The sequence below is a fragment of the Staurois parvus genome, unplaced genomic scaffold (assembly GCF_062004578.1).
Source record: "Staurois parvus isolate SC_StPar_1 unplaced genomic scaffold, SC_StPar_1.0 ptg000409l, whole genome shotgun sequence".
NCBI lineage: Eukaryota > Metazoa > Chordata > Amphibia > Anura > Ranidae > Staurois > Staurois parvus.
Window position 1 is genome coordinate 2390901 of NW_028318205.1, and position 21153 is coordinate 2412053.

General features: G+C 40.3%; 1 protein-coding gene across 21 annotated transcripts in view; it reads right to left on the reverse strand.

The window, feature by feature from the left end:
• Window positions 1-21153, reverse strand: part of MYT1L (myelin transcription factor 1 like) — a 664471-nt gene that overhangs the window by 204317 nt on the left and 439001 nt on the right. For 20 of the 21 annotated variants that reach the window (XM_089686713.1, XM_089686712.1, XM_089686714.1 and 17 more), the window contains one exon: window positions 17128-17190. The exons of the other annotated variant lie outside the window; for it this stretch is intronic. In XM_089686713.1, the coding sequence (XP_089542839.1) occupies window positions 17128-17190 (63 nt within the window). The remainder of the gene's footprint in view (window positions 1-17127; window positions 17191-21153) is intronic. 21 annotated transcript variants of the gene reach the window in all.

The following is a 21153-nucleotide window of genomic DNA, read 5'->3' on the forward strand; positions in this document are numbered from 1 at the left end:
AATTTTAATTGCAACAGACCCATTTATATGCTCCATTTCAAAATCAGGTTTTTTTTTGGCTGATGGACTTTAAAGGTTGTTGCTTGTGATTCTTTGAAACCAAATAAAAATTATATGATAGACACTATGGAGAGAGGGACCACTTTAACAGTTGGATATTTTGGCGTGTCTGCACTGTACAAATGGTTTCACAGAGCTGGGCACTGGCGTCTGAGATCCATCATCCAAGATTTCAGCTATGGGTGAATTTAGTATTATAGTGTCATCTATTTAAATAGACTGTGCTCTGCTTCTTCATAAAAGTGCACTTATCCATGATGATTCAGATCAAGCTGCAATTATATCAATAAGACTTGTTTTCTGAATGGCTGCTATGTTTTATTGAACTTTACTCATTTATACTGTATTTGCCTTATTGATTAAGCCTGTATGATTTGTACCAGACCTCAGAACGCTATCCTAAGTTTCCTGGAAAAGACTCGGCTATTGGTAATGGAATTGAGATGCAATACCTTATTTTTAAAGGTTATCTTGAGGTGCAACTATAATCATAGTGGACAATGCAAGCACTGAATGCTCTCTATCACTACAGGAACTGTCTTTAAGATGTTGGTTAAAAAGTGTCCCACAATAATTTTGCTATGGAGCCCCATCGAGCATAGTTATGGTCCTGGGCTACCCCTACCATAAAATTATTGTTTGACGGCTTGACATGCTTTCTGAAACAAATATCAGATAAATACCAAATACCAGGGTCTACCAGGCCAAAGGATTATTCATGTTTCACAGTAAAAAGCAATTTTTGTAATTTTTGGATAGAGAAGAGAATAGTTAAAATATATCTCAAGGCATTTTGTTTTAAATAGAGTTGGAAAAGGTCAGAACCTCTGTTACGTTTTTTCTTATTGCTTTCTGTGTCCCAGCTGGGGAGATTTATTCTCTATTTTTCTTGGAGATTTCTGTCTCCAGGACTGAAAGCAAGGGAAAATCCAAAATGTTGAGATGTCATCAAAACAAGAATGGAGGGGAAATAATTCAATGGGGATGCTTGTTCAGTTGACAGCCTCCTAAGATTTCATTCCTTTAGAGAGATTTTCTTTAACATTTGGTTGAGTTTTTTGAGATTGGAAGTAAAGCAAAATCTCCTCAGACTAAAAAAAGAGAAAAAAATTGCATCCAGAGTTGTATGCCTGTGCACAAAATATGTGTTCATGCAATTACTTTTGTATGCACACATATAGATGCTTACAAGACAGCCATTGACTTTTATAGATAGCAGCACCTGTAGGCTCCCTGGCAGGGACATGTTCTGAAAATTACCCTATAAAGCCAGATACAGCTGTGTGCATGAGCAATAAGATATACTTTTAAACCCCTGTCAGTAAGCCTTAGGACAAATAGAAGGAAAAACAACCTCTAGTGGGCACAAAGACAGTAATAGAAACTTGTAGGCAGGGGTTAATTAGGGGTTCTCCTTTAGCACTGACCTTTGAATGAGTGCTTTTGGGGCTGGATCAATCTTTTTCCTCTATATAGTGAGGAGAGGAGCCAATCTGGGCCATTGAAACCAGTGTTCTTAGGAAGAAGGATGATCCTCTGAGCAGGAGAACTCCACTTGGAGGAGCCTGGAGGAGGAATGGGGCTGTTGGAGGCTTGAGTAGAGCAGAATGACCAAGAAAGTGTAAGTAAGCACTGCAGCACCCCTTCTGTTGTTAGGGGGACAATCAATTAAATAAACAAGGAAATGTAGAGTGGCACCTTGCATTTTATTGCCAATAATGTGGGATGTTGTATATGTTATTTATACTGAAAGAATGCGAAGAACTGGACTGCTATGTTGTCTAAACTTGTTCATGTAAAGTTGTAAGCAACAAGATTACTTGTCTCAGTCAGAGAAACAGTATTAAGTGAATGATTTTCCGTAAACACTTATTTCAGAGAAAACTGTGTAAATTGAGCTAAAGATACTATTGGTCTCTTTAAATGGATTAGTTGCATTATAGTTCATAGTTTACCCTAAAATTTTATATCTGAAAATCTACATTCAAAGGCTTTATAGTTCTTTTTTTTAAAACCTTTCAGTGAATAACCCACTGCAGATATTTTATTTGTATTTACTGCACTCTGGGCAGTTCGAATTACTCTGACCTGAGCAGATGTCCGACTGCTTTTCACACATGCCCTTCCTCACATTACACAAATATATTTTGGATTATTACCACTACAAGACATTATGCAGGACAAAAAATAAATTGTAACATTGTAGCTTAAACTGTTCTGCTTGGATAATGGGTAGAAGATAATGAGAGCACTGACAGACAAAAGGTCGCTAGCACTGGGGGTAGTCTTCGTTATGACTGTGTTTGTAGCCAGTGCTTTCTGCTTCAATCTCCTTGCTCAACAATAAAGTTTGTCCTCATAAAAGTATTTGCAGCTAGGCTCAATGTAGAACTTCAGAAGACTTTAACCATGTTCTGTCCATCGAGCTATTAATTGCAGAGCATACGGCAGCTTCTAATGTCTCTGCATCTTTACAATGTAATTGCTTCATTAATTGCCTTCATTCTAAGAGCTGCTGTCTAGGAGAACCACTAAATGCTGCAACTTTAATTCTGATTTTGGAAAAGACAACATTCAGATTTACAACATGGCATCTCTTCTTCCTTGTAGTGCATTGTGCACTGCTCAAAAAAATTAAAGGAACACTTTTTAATCAGAGTATAGCATCAAGTCAGATAAACTCCTGGGATATTGATCTGGTCAGTTAAGTAGCAGAGGGGGTTGTTAATCAGTTTCAGCTGATCTGGTGTTAATGAAATTAACAACAGGTGCACTAGATGGGCAACAATGAGACGACCCCCAAAACAGGAATGGTTTTACAGGTGGAGGCCACTGACATTTTTTCCCTACTCATATTTTTAACTAGTTTTGCATTTGGCTAAGGTCAGTGTCACTACTGGTAGCATGAGGCGATACTTGGACCCTATAGAGGTTGCATAGGCAATCCAACTCCTCCAGGATGGCACATCAATATGTACCATTGCCAGAAGGTTTGCTGTGTCTCCCATCACAGTCTCAAGAGCATGGAGGAGATTCCAGGAGGCAGGAAGTTACTCTAGGAGAGCTGGACAGGGCCATAGAAGGTCCTTAATCCATCAGCAGGACCGGTATCTGCTACTTTGTGCAAGGAGGAACAGGATGAGCACTGCCAGAGCCTTACAAAATTACCTCCAGCAGGCCACTGGTGTGAATGTCTTTGACCAAACAATCAGAAACAGACTTCATGAGGGTGGCCTGAGGGCCTGACATCCTCTAGTGGGCCCTGTGCTCACTGCCAGGAACCATACAGTTCAATTGGCATTTGCCATTGAACACCATAATTGGCAGGTCCACCACTGGGGCCTTGTGCTTTTCACAGATGAGAGCAGGTTCACCCTGAGCACATGTGTCAAACGTGAAAGGGTCTGGAGAAGCGGCGGAGAATGTTATGCTGCCTGTAACATCATTCAGCATGACTGTTTTGGTGGTGGATCAGTGATGGTCTGGGGAGGCATATACAGGAAGGGACGCACAGACCTCTACAGGATAGACAATGACACCCTGACTGCCATTAAGTATCGGGATGAAATCCTTGGACCCATTGTCAGAGAGGCGGCTTGTTTGGTTTCCAGGTACCTGGTCAGAGTAGGCGGCTGTAGGAGCGGGCTGGAGAGCTGACTTGGAAGGCACAGATTCCTTGTGATTGTGGAGATATTCATTGGATGCTTTTCATACTTGGTGCGGTCTGGCACCTGTCACGTGTGAGTGCATATGTGGAAGTATTTGTGATAAATAAAGCTTTTTAAAGGGCAAACACTATGTTGTTCATGAAGATTACTGACAATGTAGGGTGTTCTTTGGAGTGAGCCATTGTGATCTATTACTCATCACATTTATCTTCAGAGTCTACTTTGGGACCAAAAGTGCGGTTAGACCAAGCATAATATATGTTAGGTCACACTGCTGGAGGTGAGCAGGCATCTGGTGGAGGAATTGTGCACTCTTTCTGCGTTTGGAGCATCAGGTGTTCATAGGAGGAAGGATATTTAATTTATAAGCAATTTTATTGGGACTTTAATATTATTATCACTTACAGTATTCACTTTTTTATTTATGTTTTGATGTGTAGCAGTGCACAGTATTATTATTTATTTATTTATTCATTGTCAGACCCTACACTGGTGCAGTGGGTCCTGGGTTCCTCCTGGTGCACGACAACGCCCGGCCTCATGTGGCAAGAGAATGCAGGCAGTTCCTGAAGGATGAAGAAATTGATACCATTGAATGGCCCCATGCTCGCCTAACCTAAAACCAATAGAACACCTCTGGGATATAATGTTTAGATCCATCCGATGCCGCCAGGTTGCACCTCAGACTGTCCAGGAGCTCAGTGATGCCCTGGTCCTGATCTGGGAGGAAATACCCCAGGAGATCATCTGTCTCATTCGGAGCATGCCGTGACGTTGTCCATGGGGGGGCCATACAAACTACTGAGTACTGTTTTGAGTTGCTGCAATGAAATTTCAGCAAAATGGACTAGCCTGCTGCACCATTTTTTCACTTTGATTTTCGGAGTGTCTTTGAATTCAGTCCTCTGTAGGTTGATAATTTTCATTTCCATAAAATGATGGGGCACCCTTACGTTCCTAACACATTACCGAGTCCATATCAGTATAGATATCCAGCATGACATTTTTCCCCATTGAGATCTGATGTGTTTTCAAAGTGTTCCTTTAATTTTTTTTAGCAGTGTATACTGGAAGCATCTGAGATACCCATTAAAGTGGAACTGCTCTGCATCTGAGCACCACAAAGCAAAAATCCTATTTAATTCATTGTTAATATTCAAAGCAAACTCACCCATCCATCTATGTCTCCATGCTTTATTTTGCTGAGAATTACTTTTGAAAAACACCCCCTGTTATTTCTGGCAGTGGCCATTTGAGTAAGGGCAGATGATCCATGTACCATTTACTTCCTGGAATCCATCTCTGGCCATAACTCAGGTATTGGCTGAGCCGAGAACCCTCCTTCCCTCCTGAAAGCTCCTGGGATGTGTGACATCATTTGCCTAGGCATGGAAACCAGGAAGTAACTGAAGAAATGTAAAAAAAAAAAGTTCAAAACAGGCAAATATGATATACAGTACTTTCCTATCTACTAACTAATGCTAGCAGCATAAGGTTTAAAAGTACTCAGTGTTGATTGAGAGAGTGAAGTTCCACTTTAATATGACAGGACAGATACTGGTAACCTTGGAAATCAACAGGCACCCTTGTCTAATGTATTTTGAGGGAAACTGTGCATAGGATAGGTTCAGTTTTTAAGCTGATAGATTTGTTTTTTTGAAAAAAGAACCAAACATCTTCCTCCAATTTTACATAAGATAAGAAGGGAGGGAGGTGTTTGTGGTCCAAATTAGAAGTGTAGCCTAATGTCCCAACATTGCTCCTTTATAAATACTAGAGAGTAAGAGAGCTGCACTCCAGGGCAGGGAGGGTGTTACCAGCAGGATCACCAGGAGAAAAGAAAGAAAAAATAAAAAGGATAACTGACACCACATCTAAAGATTGGTATGCTCCCATATATTCTGTTGTTCTTGGGTTTAGATACACTATAAGCCTTTTTAATTTTAAATTAGTGTCCTTGCTTTCCATATCTTCTTTTTTAATATTAAACTTATCTTTTGAATAGTTCTGAATCTCAGAAATCCAAGCAGTGGGTTCCATGGTCTCTAAATCTAACCCAGTCTAGCATCTATTCTTAGAGGGGCTGTGGGTACACAGAATGGGCAAGATGATGTTTACATGCCTGCTCTGCACATGTTACAGAAATAAGGTATACCTGTGCTCAAATCCCAATAGCTGGTACATGGAATCCATTAGGTGCTAAAGGGGTGTGACCATATGTTAACACTAGAATTTTTGGATGAACCCTCTACGTACTGCTATATACCCTTTCTAGCAAATTGTGCAATAAAAAACAGGGATTTTTAGTTCACACATACTGCAATACATGTTTAAGCTCAACAGGTATTGCAATATATGTGAACTAAAATCCCTGGTGGAAAATTGTCAGCGAATAGCATCTGAATCCAATCACTGGTAGGGATAGCTGTCAAACTACAATAGCCACCCCTGCTATATAGCATAGATGGAGGAACCAGGTTGTTTTTTCACTTAGCCTGTGGACTAAACTATTAGGGCCTGGCCGGTTTTAGTTAGGTGATGGGTTGGGTCAGGGGTGGACTGACAACTCATGGGGCCCCCGGGCAATAGGGGATCATGGGGCCCCTGTGTCCTTGCCCAAACTAAAAAAAGCCTATGAAAAAGGTACCAGGGGCATCTCATGGGGCCCCCTACTGACCCTGGGCTCTCAGGCAGTGCCCGAGTTTCCAAATGGTCAGTCCGCCCCTAGGTTGGGTAGTGCTGGGGGAGCACATCATATGTGATCCACCAGCAAACCATATAACCACCACATTTGTGGTTACAGTTTTCTTCTGAGACTCACACTCTAACCAGTTCTCGCCTGGCCTATAGAAGAAGCTCTGTGTTGTCCATATGAAAATCCTTGAATAAGAGACTGTTTATCTAACTTCAGCTCCATTTATATATATATATTTTAATTGATATTTACACTGTGGATTTATATGATGAATATGACACTGTAAGTATTATTTGTGTGAAGGACTGCATTTATGAGGGAGCACTTTTATAAGCTTTTACAGCATTTAAGGATTGTTCTATGCACTGTAATACTTTAAAATTTTGCACTATTCCTGTTTGGGCACGATAGGTATGATATCATGGGAACCATTTATTATTTGATGTAGTGTTTCATTACCACACTGCATGGGATTAAGTTGAGTACGTTATCAGATACACAGCAGCGCAGAATCACATAATTAACATTTTTTGCCTTTATTGTTGGAACACAATATTACATAGTTACATAGTTAATCTGGCTGAAAAAAGACGAAGGTCCATCCAGTTCAACCATAAAAAAAAGTTATAATCCTACACCCACAGTTGATCCAGACGAAGGCAAATAACCAAGCAAAGCATGATCCTATTTGCTCCTGCAGGGTAAAAAAATATCTTCCTGATCCCTCGATAGGCAATTGGATATTCCATGGATCAATTTTATCTATAACTAGTAACCAGTTATATTCTGTGTATTCAAGAAACAACCCAAGCCTTTTTTAAAGCAATCCACTGAGCAGGCCAGAACCAGCTCTTGAGGGAGTCTATTCCACATTTTCACAGCTCTTACTGTGAAGAAACCTTTCCATATTTGGAAATTAAATTTCTTTTCCTCCAGATGTAAAGCGTGCCTCCTCGTCCTCTGTGATGACCTCAGGGTGAATAACTCTACACCGAGTTCACAATATGAACCACTGATGTATTTATACATGTTGATCATATCCCCCCTTAATCTCCTTTTCTCAAGAGAGAATAAATTCAGTTCCTCTGATCTTTCCTCATAGGGGAGCACCTCCATGCCTCTTATCAGTTTGGTTGCCCTTTTTTGTACTTTCTCCAGTTCCCCAACATTCTTTGTGTGAATTGGTTCCCAAAATTGAACTGCAATTTTCATGCAAGCAGCAGCTGCTTTCACGTTTATTCACACATTACAATGGTTTTCAGTACAAATATTGCAGGTAGCTCAGGAGCAACACTTTATATTACCCCAACTCATGCTATGTCCGTCCATTTGAATGGAGACGTCTAGCAGTGGAGGAGTTTAAAGCAGAGTTCCAGCTGAAAAAAAAAAAAAAATAATAGTTGGCAGCTACAAAAACTGTAGCTGATGACTTTTAAAATACAGATACACACCTGTCCCTCGGTCCAGTGGTGTCCTCTCCACGGCTGGTTTCACCGTCTGTCTTCTGTCGCCAGCGCCGGCATTTCCAGTGTGGGCACCAGAATGTGACAGCTTGTGGCTTCACAGCTGGGTGCCCACTGCGCATGTGCGAGAAGTGATGCGCTTTGTGAATGGCCCAATAGTCTTCTGGGTCCTATTACATATCCCAGAAGACTATGGGGAGAGAGGGGGGAGAACAACTTCCGCTTCCGATCGCATAGGCAATCGCTGCAGAAGTGGGAGCGGGTACCTGTAAAATTCAGGTACTCACTCCCCCCAGCTCCCCAAAGGTGCCAATCCTTAATGCGGAGCAGGAGACAAAGGCTTAAAGTGGAATTCCTCTTTTGAGTTAAGTTGTTTTTGGGCCTTAGAATCAACATGGGGCTTGCAAAAAAAAAAATGAATGACATGCATACTGGTTCCCCCAACCCATCCATCACATACCAATTTATTCTGCTGTAATGTCCAGGTCACGCTATGACATGATAATGCGCTTCCTGCATTTCAGCAATACTTCACAGTACTCTTCCCATGATCATCCTGGCTATGACAAATTCTCCCCTTAATTAATTCTTTTTCTAGGAGATTTGCAGAAACTTTTGTCCCTAAGCAAAACATCTGTGTAGACGAATCTCTTGTCAACTTTACTGGTCAGCTGGAAGTCAAGCAATACATTCCCAGTAAAAGGGCCAGGTATGGATTGAAGCTCAACAAGCTCTGCGAAAAAGTCAGAGGATATGTGCATGTCTTCCGCATGTACAAAGGCAAAGACTCCCAGCTCGAGCCCCCTGAGCGCTCAACCTACATTGGTACAAGTGGAAAAAATTTTCTGGGACATGGCATTCCCATTGTTCAAAAAACATTATCATATCTACCTTGGTAACTACTATACAAGTCTACCCCTTTTCCGCCGCCTGTGCCATGAGAAAACCTTGGTCTGCGGTACCATCCGAAAAAATTGAAAAGGCTTCCCACAAAGTTTAGTGACCACAAGGCTACAAAGGGGGAATCAGCAAGTCTGAGGAATGAGTAGCTGTTGGCTGCGAAGTGGAGGGATAAGAGAGATCTGTATGTTCTATCCACCATTCACAATGACACCTCGGTAGAAATTCACAGAAGTCGCGGTTCCATCCAAAAGCCTGACTGTATCCATGATTACAATCGATTTATAGGGGGGGGGATTTAAACGATCAGATGCTACAGCCCTATTTATCAGCAAGAAAGTCCCTCTTCTAGTATAAAAAAGTTGTTACTTCTTCCATTTAGCCATTTATAATGAATATGTCACCTATCAAAAGTCAACAGAAAAAACCACCACCTTCCTCAAATTTATAGAAGATATCATTACTGCCCTGATCTGCCAGCACGGATCTTCACCAGAAAGCATTTGCTCTGATTGTGTGAGCAGACTTCATGAGCGCCATTTCTCTGAAATCATTCCATCAACAGGAACAGGAAGAAGACAGCAAAAAAATGTAGGGTATGCAGCAGAGGGGGAGTTAGGAGAGACATCAGTTTTCATTGTCCCCAATATCCTTCCCAACCAGGCCTATGCATCGGAGGCTGCTTCTGACGTTATCACACATCCCTAAAATTTTTGTTTCCCTCTGATATTTCCCCATTTCTAATTTCTGTGCTGATCATTTGCCTGCTGCCTTCATTGACCATGCCTCTGCTTTCCATGTTAAGTGACCCTGGCCTGTTTACCTACTATGCCTCTGTTTGCTGTCTGGATTGTTTCTGAACCACATTTCTGCCTTCCACCTGAACTGACCCCGGCCTGTTTATTGGCAATGTCTCTGTCTGCTGTCTGGATTATTTTTCAACCATGTTGCTGCCTTTCATCTGCACAGACCTTGGCTGTTAATAGACCATGTTTTTTGCCTGTCAATGGACTGATGTTTTGCCCTGCTACTGTAGTATAGTGGGATTCAAGATAATACAGCGTTCTTACATATGTGAGAGGCTTCAGAGTAGTAGTGTTCTGAGTACAGAAAACCAGCATTTGGTTTTCTCTGGGTTTTTTCTCGATCAGGGTCTGAGGCTTTGAAGAAATGGGTGGGAGGAAGCCTCTACCACTGTGCCCAGGTCTTGCCTGGCCAAGGCCATAAGCCTAATGTTTCTGCCTGCTGCCTGCACCAATACTTTGGATGTGCTGACTATATCTCTGCCTGCTGCCTTTAATGACCCAGGACTTTTTATGGACCATGTTCCTGCCTGCTGCCTGGACCAATACTTTAGCTGTGCTGACCATATCTCAACCTGCTCCCTGAATGATTCTTTTGGCTGTTACTGATCACATCTATGCCTGCTTCCTGGACCAATGCGGACAACTGCTCTGTTATAACTATAGATAAACTTTTGTTTACCTTTTGCTTAGCTAGACTGTGAAAAAGCCTCACACATGTGGTATCATCATACTCAGGAGTGTCAGAATGTATTTTGGGGTGTAATTCTTGCTATGTTCATGATGTGTTTTAGAAATATCTTATAAATTGACAACTTTGTGTAAAAAAAATAATTTTTCATTTTTTTCCACATTTTCAAAAGACAATCCTCATACAATATACGTTGGGGGGTTTTCTTTCCAATATGGGGTCATTTTGTGGGTGTATCCACCGTCCTGGTGCTCCAGGGTCTTCAGAAATGTGATAGGTAGTCAGTAAATTAAATGTGTAATTTATACCCCTAGAACGCCTGAAGGTGTTATTTGGATGTTGGGCCTCTGAATGTGGCCAAGAAAAAATCTCACAAATTCCATACTCAAGATGAGTAGCAAAATGTGTTTTGGGGTGTAATTGCAAGTTTGCTTATGCTGTATGCAAGAAATAACTTGTTAATATGACAAGTGTGTTAAAATAAATGTGTTATGTGTTAAAAAAAAATAAAGGGGTAATTTGGGGGAGATTTGTACTGTCTTGACATTTCTGGGAATTAAAGCAGAGCTCCACCCAAAAGGGGAAGTTCCGCTTTTAAGACTGATCCCCTGCTCCTCATTAAAGATTGGCACCTTTAGGGCAGGGGGGGAGCGGGTACACAAAATTGACAGGTACCCACTCCCATTTCTGCTGCGATCACCTAGGCGATTGGAAGCAGAAGCTGTCCTCATACCATCCCTCCCTGTTGTCTTCTGGGACTCGTGACAGGTCCCTGAAGACTACAGGGCCATTCAGGAAGTGCAGCGCTACTCGCGCATGCACAGTGGGCACCCGGTTGTAAAGCCGCAAGCTGTCACAGCCGGGTGCCCACACTGAAGATGCCAGCTTCTGGAACACCAGACGGCTGGTGAAACAGGCTGCGGAGAGGACACCGTGGGATCGTAGGACATGTGAGTGGCTGTTTTAAACAAGTCAGTAACTACAGTTTTTGTAGCTGCTGACTTTTATTTTTTTACAGTGTGACTGGAACTCTGCTTTAAGAAATGAGATAGTCAGTACATCTGGATAGATCAATTTTCAATGATACATAGCATAACTTGTAGGCTCTATATCTTTCACACAAACTAAATAATATACACATTTTTGTTATTTTTACTAAAGATATGTAGCAGTGTTAATTTTAGCCTAAATCTATGAAGAAAAATGACTTATGTGCAAAATTGTATAATAGAAACTAAAAAAGTGTTTGCTTTTCAAAATGTTTGCTCTTTTTTCACTTATATTGCAAAAAAATAAAAAACCCAGTAGTGATTAAATACCACCAAATGAAAGCCCTGTTTTGTGTGAAAAACTGCTAAAAAGTTTGTTGGGGTACATTATAGAATGACTGAGTAATTGTAATTTAAAGTGTGAGAGCACAGAAAGCTGAAAATTGGTCTGGGTAGGAAGGGGGCAAAAGTGCCCTGTATTGAAGCGGTACATATGTTTTCCACTACTAAAGAGCAAAACTGCTTAATAGAAGAAATTCCCCACCTGAAACTTTCACTGATTGGTAGTTTTACCAATGCTGGTGAGCAGCTTTGAGAATATCAGAAATTGACAACACCGTTTAGCTTTCTTCAATTGTCACTGTCCACCTTCAGAAAATGTATAGGTAGTCTATGTTACATATGTGTAGTCTAGGCCGAGGCATTCATTGATGAGGTAGGATTTTTAATGGCATCTGAAGATAGCTAAACAGCTCCAAATAGCCATGAACTGCACATCAGCAATGAAACAAAGCTAGTTATTGGGGGTTTAATGGGTTTAGCAACCCATGCCGATCTAAAAATAAAGAAACCTCTTTAAAGGCTCTTGACTTCTGACACCTTATCTCATTATAATCCTGTATTCCTGCATATTAACATTTGTGGCTTTTTTTATACTTGGAATGCTTTAAAAATAGTTGTTTGTTCTCAGTAAAAGCTCTGGTTCCTGTCTCCCACTCCAGTGCTTTATGCTGGCATAGCAGAGTAATTGCCACACCCCTCAGCACAAGTGTCCTCACACAGACTTGTTTTGCAGAGAATGGGGTGGGGCATTAGACTTTCTAAATGATTAAGAGCACTAAGTTTTCTATGGTTCTTTTCAGACTGCACAGTCCTATATAGACACCCTGCTGTAACATGAAATTAGAGGTAAGGCTAGGAAAATGAAGGTTGTCAATAGATTGTCTATATGATTGCTTATCTTCAGTTTGGTTTAAACACTCCTATGTTCTTCGCCTTAATGTGGTGTTAATAGGGTACAGATTCTTCAATCTTTTTTACATAGAACCACCATAAACAAAGCAGTGCATACAATATCATGCAAGTCATGCACCACCTTATTACACCATCACCTCCACCTAGCCCAAAAGATTCGAGTGTGCATTACATTCCCAAACCTCTGGCTTTAGTAGGTACCTAATATAGATTAATACAAATTATCACTTACATGCACAATCTGCCAAATACATAGTCCTTTTAGTTATATTAGTCTTTAAATGAGTAGTCTACCCAAAAGTTATAGGTGAAGTCTAGGGATCTGAATCAGCTTCTTAGTTCCTAAATCTTTGACATTTTCCATGCCATAGCTCCTAGCTCTGTTCCTGCCCACCAGAGTCCTGGGTGTTGGCACACACATTTCTACATTCTTTTTAAAATAAACATCCAACATAGAAACTCTTTGTAATAGCCCTGGCTAGTGTGCAGACCTGGTAGACCCCACATCAAACCTAAAGCTGAAATAAGTGACAACTGTCTGCTTTTCCTTTTTTTTTTGCATGAACCACTAAATGGCCACAATCTGTAGCTTAAAGTTCTCCAGCACAGTCGTGCTATAAGAATGTTAATCTATGTTGTAGCTGTGAACTAGGAACCCATCCTTATGTAAGTTCGTAGAGTTAGGTCTTTATGAGTAATGATCAGGAACCATTCAGAGTGGTTCTTGGTCATGTGATCACCATTACCGTTCTATTTCAGGATGGCAACACTGTTACTAATTGCAAGGCAGAGGCTTAGCAATAACCTCCAACAAGAAGTTCTGTTACTGGTAGGAACTCCAGATATGTAGCTTTGCAACAGATTTGCATAGAACAATTGGCATATGAAACTGTTTGACATGATGTCAAACATACTAAAAATTAGATTTTGGGGTTACATACCCGTTAATATTTTTCTATTAATGTTTTATTTCCTAGTCCTATTATCTATAGCATAAGCTCAAAGAGACATTTTCCCACACCACCTTTAAAAATAAAACACTGTTGAATCATTTACTTTTAAGCATGCTTTTTTTAATATTAGTTTATTTTCTTTCTGCCCAAGAATGCACACACTTTTGCTGCCATAAAAAAATGTAAGTTTAACATTTGGGCTGGAAGGAACAATGCCAAAGTTTTTTATGTTGTAAACTTAAAAAGCTGAATCAGGTCTAGATAATGAGGTTATTAAACAATCTCTAGATTACAATGTTTGGGCTAATACGCCTCCTGAATATATGTTGCACAATGCACAATTTAATATGGTCATTAGGCCCCTGGCATTGCTGCTATATGTGGGACAGCACTAGTCAGTCCGGCAGTTTTCGGGGATTCTGCACGCTTGCACTTTTCATTAAACGACCACATACTGCATGTTGTAACACTTATCATCAGTGACTTTGTAATTGTCGGCAGTTTGAAGTCTGAATAGAGAAATGGTTTAATCCTCACACATCTTCATTTACATATCAGAGACTCCAGTGGTGAACTATCCCTGCCAGAATTTCTATTTCCATTTAACAAATGCAGCTATTCCCAAATAAACTGGCACTTCCTTGTCATTTTACACCATTATACTGATAAGTACTTTTTCACCCTTTTCACTTTTTCTTTTATACTGGCTTATCAAATGAACAAATCAAGGAATGTAGCAATGAAATAAAAAGTTTAGTGTAGTATAATGCCAAAATATTAGCCACTTCCTCTGACTCCATATAACTAACTGTTGATATGAAAAAAAACAATTCAAAAGCCCGTTTTACTTACCTAAAGCCACAAAAAACTTGACCATATTTCTTTCTTCTGTTTAATTCCTGGGCTCCTTCTTTGGTTGTCCACATCACCGCCTACACTATGTGGACATCTCCGATTGGTTAAGGCGACATTGCAGTGGCTGGGTTCTTTTTCATAGACTCCAGAGGTAGAAGAACCCATGGGGGCAGTGAGGGTACTAGTACTCAAGAAGGTAATGAAATGAGAAAAATGCCAGGTCCCCAAGGCAAGAAATTAGCTTGGCAGAGGAAACTATGACTTTGATACATTACAATGCAGGATGACTTAGAAAGAGGTGTTTGGAATCAAGATTCAGAAGTAAGGTAATTGAATCCCAATGCCCTATTTAAATGTCATTTTTGCCTGGAGTAGGAATTTATTAGGTAAATAATACATTTGATTTGGAAAATTATACATCAGACTAAAAAGAGGGACAACTGAAGAGGAAAGAGGGGCCAAATACATTTGATTCCAAAAAAGGGATAGTTGGGAGAAAAAAAAGGTGCTTTTAAATGCCCAGTTTAACTCTAAATGTATGCTTATGGTAGCCAGTGCACCATCAGAGCCCAGTCAGATTCTAGTTGCATTGAACTCCCTGAGCAGTGTGTCTGTACATTATAGGATTGTTTAGCTTAAAGTGGTGTCACACCCCTTTCCTGCCAGTGCTATCTAATGGGTTCCTCATTCTTATTGATCCTCTACAGGTCTTGTTTTTTTGTAGGCAGGATAGTGTACTGTGTACTTTCAATGACTGGGTTAGTAGCAGGCCACACAAGACAGCTAGCCTAGGGGTGAGGAAGTTTGACAGGTGATTTCAGCATTTACATTGAACACCATTTGCCTTTCTAGCTATGATGATTTCTGCAGTTCTGCCCTTCTAGTTCCTGGCTGTATATTTAGAGAGCTGGAAGACCTGACACATGCATATATAGGAACTCTACAGTTCTATAATTGTTTACCATAGATAAACACTGTGGGCTTGGAAGGTAAAATCAGTTCTGTTTTTTGTTATGACTTTTTACATCACTATTGTTTCTTGCAGTGCTCTAGTTAAGCTTGATAACATTGGTACTAATTCACTCACAGAAAGATATTTGAAGATAGAGGAATTGTTGCACTTTTGTTTCATTTTTCCATAAAATGAAAAGCTATTCTTCATTGGTTTCTACTGTCAACAGCTCCACCTTTGTTCTTGTTTTCTTTTCTCCAGAGTCAGATTTCTTGTGGCATTTACAATTAGTCCTGGACTTATGTACACACAACTCACAAAAACTAAGGACAAGGTCATTAAAAGAAAGCTGTAGCTACCTTGAATACACATTTTGCACCACTCAGTGTGATGTGGGCCTCACTGACTAGTAGTGACTAGTGAGGTGTGGTAGGTTAAAACGGAAGGAGTAAAATTCTGACTTCAGAACTCCATATCAACATTTACAAATTGAGCTTATTTGTTTGGCGACTAAAAGGACACGAAGGAAATCATAAATGCTTGTCATGTCTGCTGTCACTATAGGATTAATGCAGATACATTTTATGTTTTCTCCAATGTGCTTATATCTCACCCTAATCTGCCCAACAATGCAAAAACTATACCAGCTTTTTAGATGTTACACTCACATAGTCTTAGAGTTATGACTAACCAACTGCAACTAGGGAGGTGTAAAGTAGGTTTACCAGATAAGAGAGGACACTTATCACCTCTTCACAAGATCCACACGCTAATCTTTTAAAACCAAGACTGTGTTTTTATTCAATATGCTTCAGAGAAGTTCTTCAAGGCTAAAATTGATATTTAATCTATCAGCAGACACTACTGGGCTAAATAATTCACTGCCTTTTTATATCTCTTTTGGGAATTCACTGGCCAAATCTCACTCTGGTGTCCATGATCTTTCCAGCCCTGCCATAGATCATTATTCACTTTCATCTAAAATAAATAGAAATTCCAAAAGCTATCATGTGAGCCCTTCAGAATGGTAGTGACTTCAGGAGTTGCTGGACACTTGCTTCTTACTTCCATAGGCCCAGAGAGTTAGGATAATAAAGGAGATCAATATCTGCGCCAATTTAAAATAGTAAAATAGTCTGGCCTTTTATTGTTGTCGTTGAGTGCAATTCTCAATTTTGGGTAAGTCTTGCAAAAAAAAAGGAGATAAGAGGAAGATATACCCATGTTTGTTTTGGATAGAAAGGGGAATTGTTCAAACCCTTGTCAGGTTTTTTTAGTTTGTTGTTTTTCTTCACTTCCTGACTTGGAGGCTCAACAAAAATTGAGAGTAAGTCCTGATTCACATTAATTCCCTGGATTCTAGTGCTCTAACTACTGATAATCATTTTTTTAAAGACCATATCAAACAGAAAAGTCTAATATGGACCATTCATGCCTCTTCATTTGTGTTAGTGAATGCGTGTTAAAATGATTGGAATATCAATGCATTAAAAAACCAGACATGCACCATTTTTTGGATGCAGCACACCAGAATGCATGGTACGTCCAATGTGGTATTGGTTTGCATCTAGATATTTTCTTTGTTTCTTGCCGTGCCCATTAAAACTGAATAGCACTGCAATGCACCACACCATGGTATGCATGTTCCTATGTGTTGCAGTAACAACACATGAGTGTGAATAGACAGTTTAAACTAACAGTCTATGTAACTGCTCAAGGTTCACTTTACACAAAAGCCTCAGATGAATCAGTAACCATATATAATACACTTATACAAATTACACAAATTTTTGGTGCCACTTTTAAAAACAGAATAATAAAGAGAAAAACATGACTATAATTACCTTCTATGTCTTGCATATTTACCACTAACATGGCCACTGCCATCGCAGCCAGGAGTAGGACAGCTGTAGGGAAGGAATAAGGGATAAAGATGTAGTTGGTGTATATCTTGGATAAAACACTAGACCAGGCTTCATCTATCAGACACTGGTAGGGCATGATAAGACTTCTAAAATAGGTATTCTTGAACAGTATCTCTACACTAACAGCACACAGGTGATATTTAATTCAACACTAGATATTGAGAGGTAAGTTTGAGTCAAACCTGTATCTGTGTGAGTTGTAGACAAGTTAATTACAAGCAATTCTTCATTATCTGTTAGCTCTATACAGGTGAATTACATGGATGCTGCAGATACTCAGCCTAGGCACATAATTTTAAGAGAAGCATCTTTCTGTTGTAGTTGCAGACAGGTCAGTCAGATGGTTGTTCTAGATCCCTGTACTAGATTCAGACAGTTAAATTTAAGGTACATTTCTTTTTCCAGTAGACGCAGAGAGGTAATTTCAAGGGCTGTATCCTCTGTTTTAGTTGAAGACAGATGAATAAGGTGGATGCTCTATATTCCTTCATATTAGTCTACAATTATTCTATTTACGCACACTATTTTACCTATCAAGGGATACAGAACAACCTGCCTTAAAGTAGAACTTTAGTCAGAAAATTAAGGTCTGCTAGATCACTTCAGGCTGGTCCATTTTGCAGGTATAGCTACAGTATTTAAGATAAGTGTCTATGCTGTTTAAAGTCCAGTAATACACTGTCTCACCCTGCTCTGCACATGTTCAGTTGCTCTCCATTTTTAGGTATTTTTAGGCACTGACAAATTTGCAGGGGCTGATCTGCTGGCAGCCTTAAATCGGAATTAAACCCTACCATCCTTTACAGCCATGGATGCTGCATCTGTTTGGTCTGCGACTGCCATGGTGCTGCACACTATGACAACAACCATTTGATGGTTTGACAGTTTGGTTGAGGACACAAGCAAATGTGGCAGTTAGCAATCCTGGCATTCCAGGAATGTAACTGTTTTTTTAAATAATTACCTTGATAGGCTTAGTTCTGCTTTGTGATTTATAACTGTTTAGGCAGGGGCTCTGGGCTCCAGTAAAATGGCAGCCTCCAGCAAGAAGAAACAAGAGAAATACTGGAGGCAATTTACAGCACACACTAATTTTTATAGCATAATTATCAATGTGGAATGTATGTTCCTTGCTAAAGAACATTATTTTTTTATTAGGTTTTTTTGGTAATGTCCCACTTTAACTTAGCTGCAGAACAATGCTCATGTACAAGGAAAAGGCATTAATGGTGCTGTGCATGTATCCTGAGAATGACTGCTCCTATTTAAAAGATGGCAAAATTACAGTCATTCTGATAAATGTTATATACATGAAATTAAATAAAGTCAAAGAGAGTTTTTCAGTAAAACCCAAGATTTCCACTGTTTCTTGGTTTTCAAACATATCATAAGAAACTCAGATTTCACATGCAGCATCTTCTGCTTGGGTGCCTGTACATGAACTATAGTGCAGACAGGTGAGTTAGATGGGTGTCTGAACCTGAATTAAAGTGCACACAGGCTAGTTAAATGGGTGTCTGTACGTGAACTAAAGTGCAGACAGGTGGGTTAAATGGGTGTCTGTATGTGAAGTAAAGTGCAGACAGCTGAGTTAGATGGGTTCCTGAACCTGGATTAAAGTGCAGACAAGTAAATTAGATTGGTGTCTGTACCTAAATTAAAGTGCAGACAGGTGAGTTAGATGGGCACCTGTACCTGAACCAGGGGTGGACTGACAACTCATGGGGCCCCCGAGCAACAGGGGATCATGGGGCCCCTGTGTCCTTGCCCAAACTCAAAAAAGCCTATGGAAAAGGTACCAGGGGCATCTCATGGGGCCCCCTACTGGCCCCGGGCCCTTGGGCAGTGCCCGAGTTTCTAAATGATCAGTCCGCCCCTGACCTGAACTAAGGTGCAGACAGGTGAGTTAGATGGGTGTCTGTACCTGAACTAAAGTACAGACAGGTGAGTTAGATGGGCGCCTGTACCTAAACTAGAATGCAGAGGGCTGACTTAGACGGGTGCCTGTACCTGAATTAAGGGGCAGATGGATAAGTTAGATGAGTGTCTGTACTTGAATTAAAGTGCAGACAGGTGAGTTAGATGGGTGTTTCTACGTGAATTAAAGTGCAGACAGCTGAGTTAGATGTGTATCTGTACCTGAATCAAAGTGCAGACAGGTGAGTTAGGTGGGTGTCTGTACTGAATTAAAGGGCAGACAGGTGAGTTAGATGGGTGCCTGCACCTGAAGTAAAGTGGAGACAGCTGAGTTAAACGGGTGCCTGTATCTAAATTAAAGGACAGACAGATAAATTAGGTGAGTGTCTGTACCTGAATTAAAGTGCAGATAGGTGAGTTAGATGAGTGTCTGTACCTGAATTAAAGGACAGACAGGTGAGTTAGATGGGTGCCTGCACCTGAATTAAAGTGCAGACAGGTGAGTTAGATTGGTGTCTGTACATGAATTAAAGTACAGACAGGTGAGTTAGATGGATTCCTGTACCTGAACTAAAGTGCAGACAGGTGAGTTAGATTGGTGTCTGTACATGAATTAAAGTGCAGACAGGTGAGTTAGACGAGTGCCTGTACCTGAATAAAGGACAGACGGATAAATTAGAAGAGTGTCTGTACCTGAATTAAAATGCAGACAGGTGAGTTAGATTGGTGTCTGTACATGAATTAAAGTGCAGACAGGTGAGTTAGACGAGTGCCTGTACCTGAATAAAGGACAGACGGATAAATTAGAAGAGTGTCTGTACCTGAATTAAAATGCAGACAGGTGAGTTAGATTGGTGCCTGTACCTGAACTAAAGTGCAGACAGGTGAGTTAGATGGATGTCTATACCTGAATTAAAGTGCAGGCAGGTGAGATAGATGGGTGCCTGTACCTGAACAAAAGGGTAGACAGATAAATTAAATGAGTGTCTGTCTGTACCTGAATTTAAAGCTTTAATAAACCCCCCAAAAATGTAATATTGCAACTTACAAGTCCTTAGATATGGTGGCTGCATTTGTTTTATTTATATATTTATTTATTTTCACTTAGTGATCTAGCCAGTAAGTCTACCCCTGTCTGGCAAAAGTGGTAGTTCAATCTTGAGACAAGCCATTTAACACTGAAAGGGGTGCTTAAAATGGTCAGTTTGTATTAATTTATCTAAAACATTTACCCCCCTCAAAAAAAAATACTATTCCTGTAACTACTTAAAAAGTGTTAGCTGGAGTTAGGCTTTGATTTGTTAGTCAAATCCATCTAAATCTGTTAGTACATCTAACACTACCCTCCCCCAGATTGACAATGCTGCCATCTAGGGGTGGCTTGGTTGGTTGCTCCTCCAACCAGAGAGGAGACACCCTAAAAGAGAAAGTGTGTTACTCACCAGGTGAAAATAAAGGGACAAAAAAAGTTTAAAAAAGAAAACAAATGCAGCCAACACATTTATAGACAAGTAAACTGCAATAAATTAAATATTTGTTTTCAAGTTTAATACTGCATTAAGTTCAGAAGGGTAAGTTAGATGGGTGCTTGTGCCTAAATTAAAGTGCAGGTGATGAGTTAGATAGGTGTCTGAAACTTAATTCACGTGCAGGCAGGTGAGTTAGATAGGTGTCTGTAAGAGTGGCTTCACACTGCCTCACTAGGCTTTTATTAAAGTGCACCTAACCTGTGGTTTTCATGCGGGTTAGCTGTGCTTTCCCATAGGCTTCTATGAGGTCCTGTGGTTTTGCTGTGCTTTTAGAAAATGCATCCAAACACCTGCATGGTGCATCTTTGGTGCCCTTTCTAAAACTGTACCAAAAACAGGACATTATAGAAGTTTATGGGTAAGTACAGCTAGTCTGCACAAAACCCGCGGGTTAGCTGCACTTTGCGGGACCACCCTGGGGCAGTGTGAAGCCGGACTAACTTAAATGAAGTGCAGACAGTATATTAGATAGGTGTCCATCCCTGAATTAAAGTGCAGA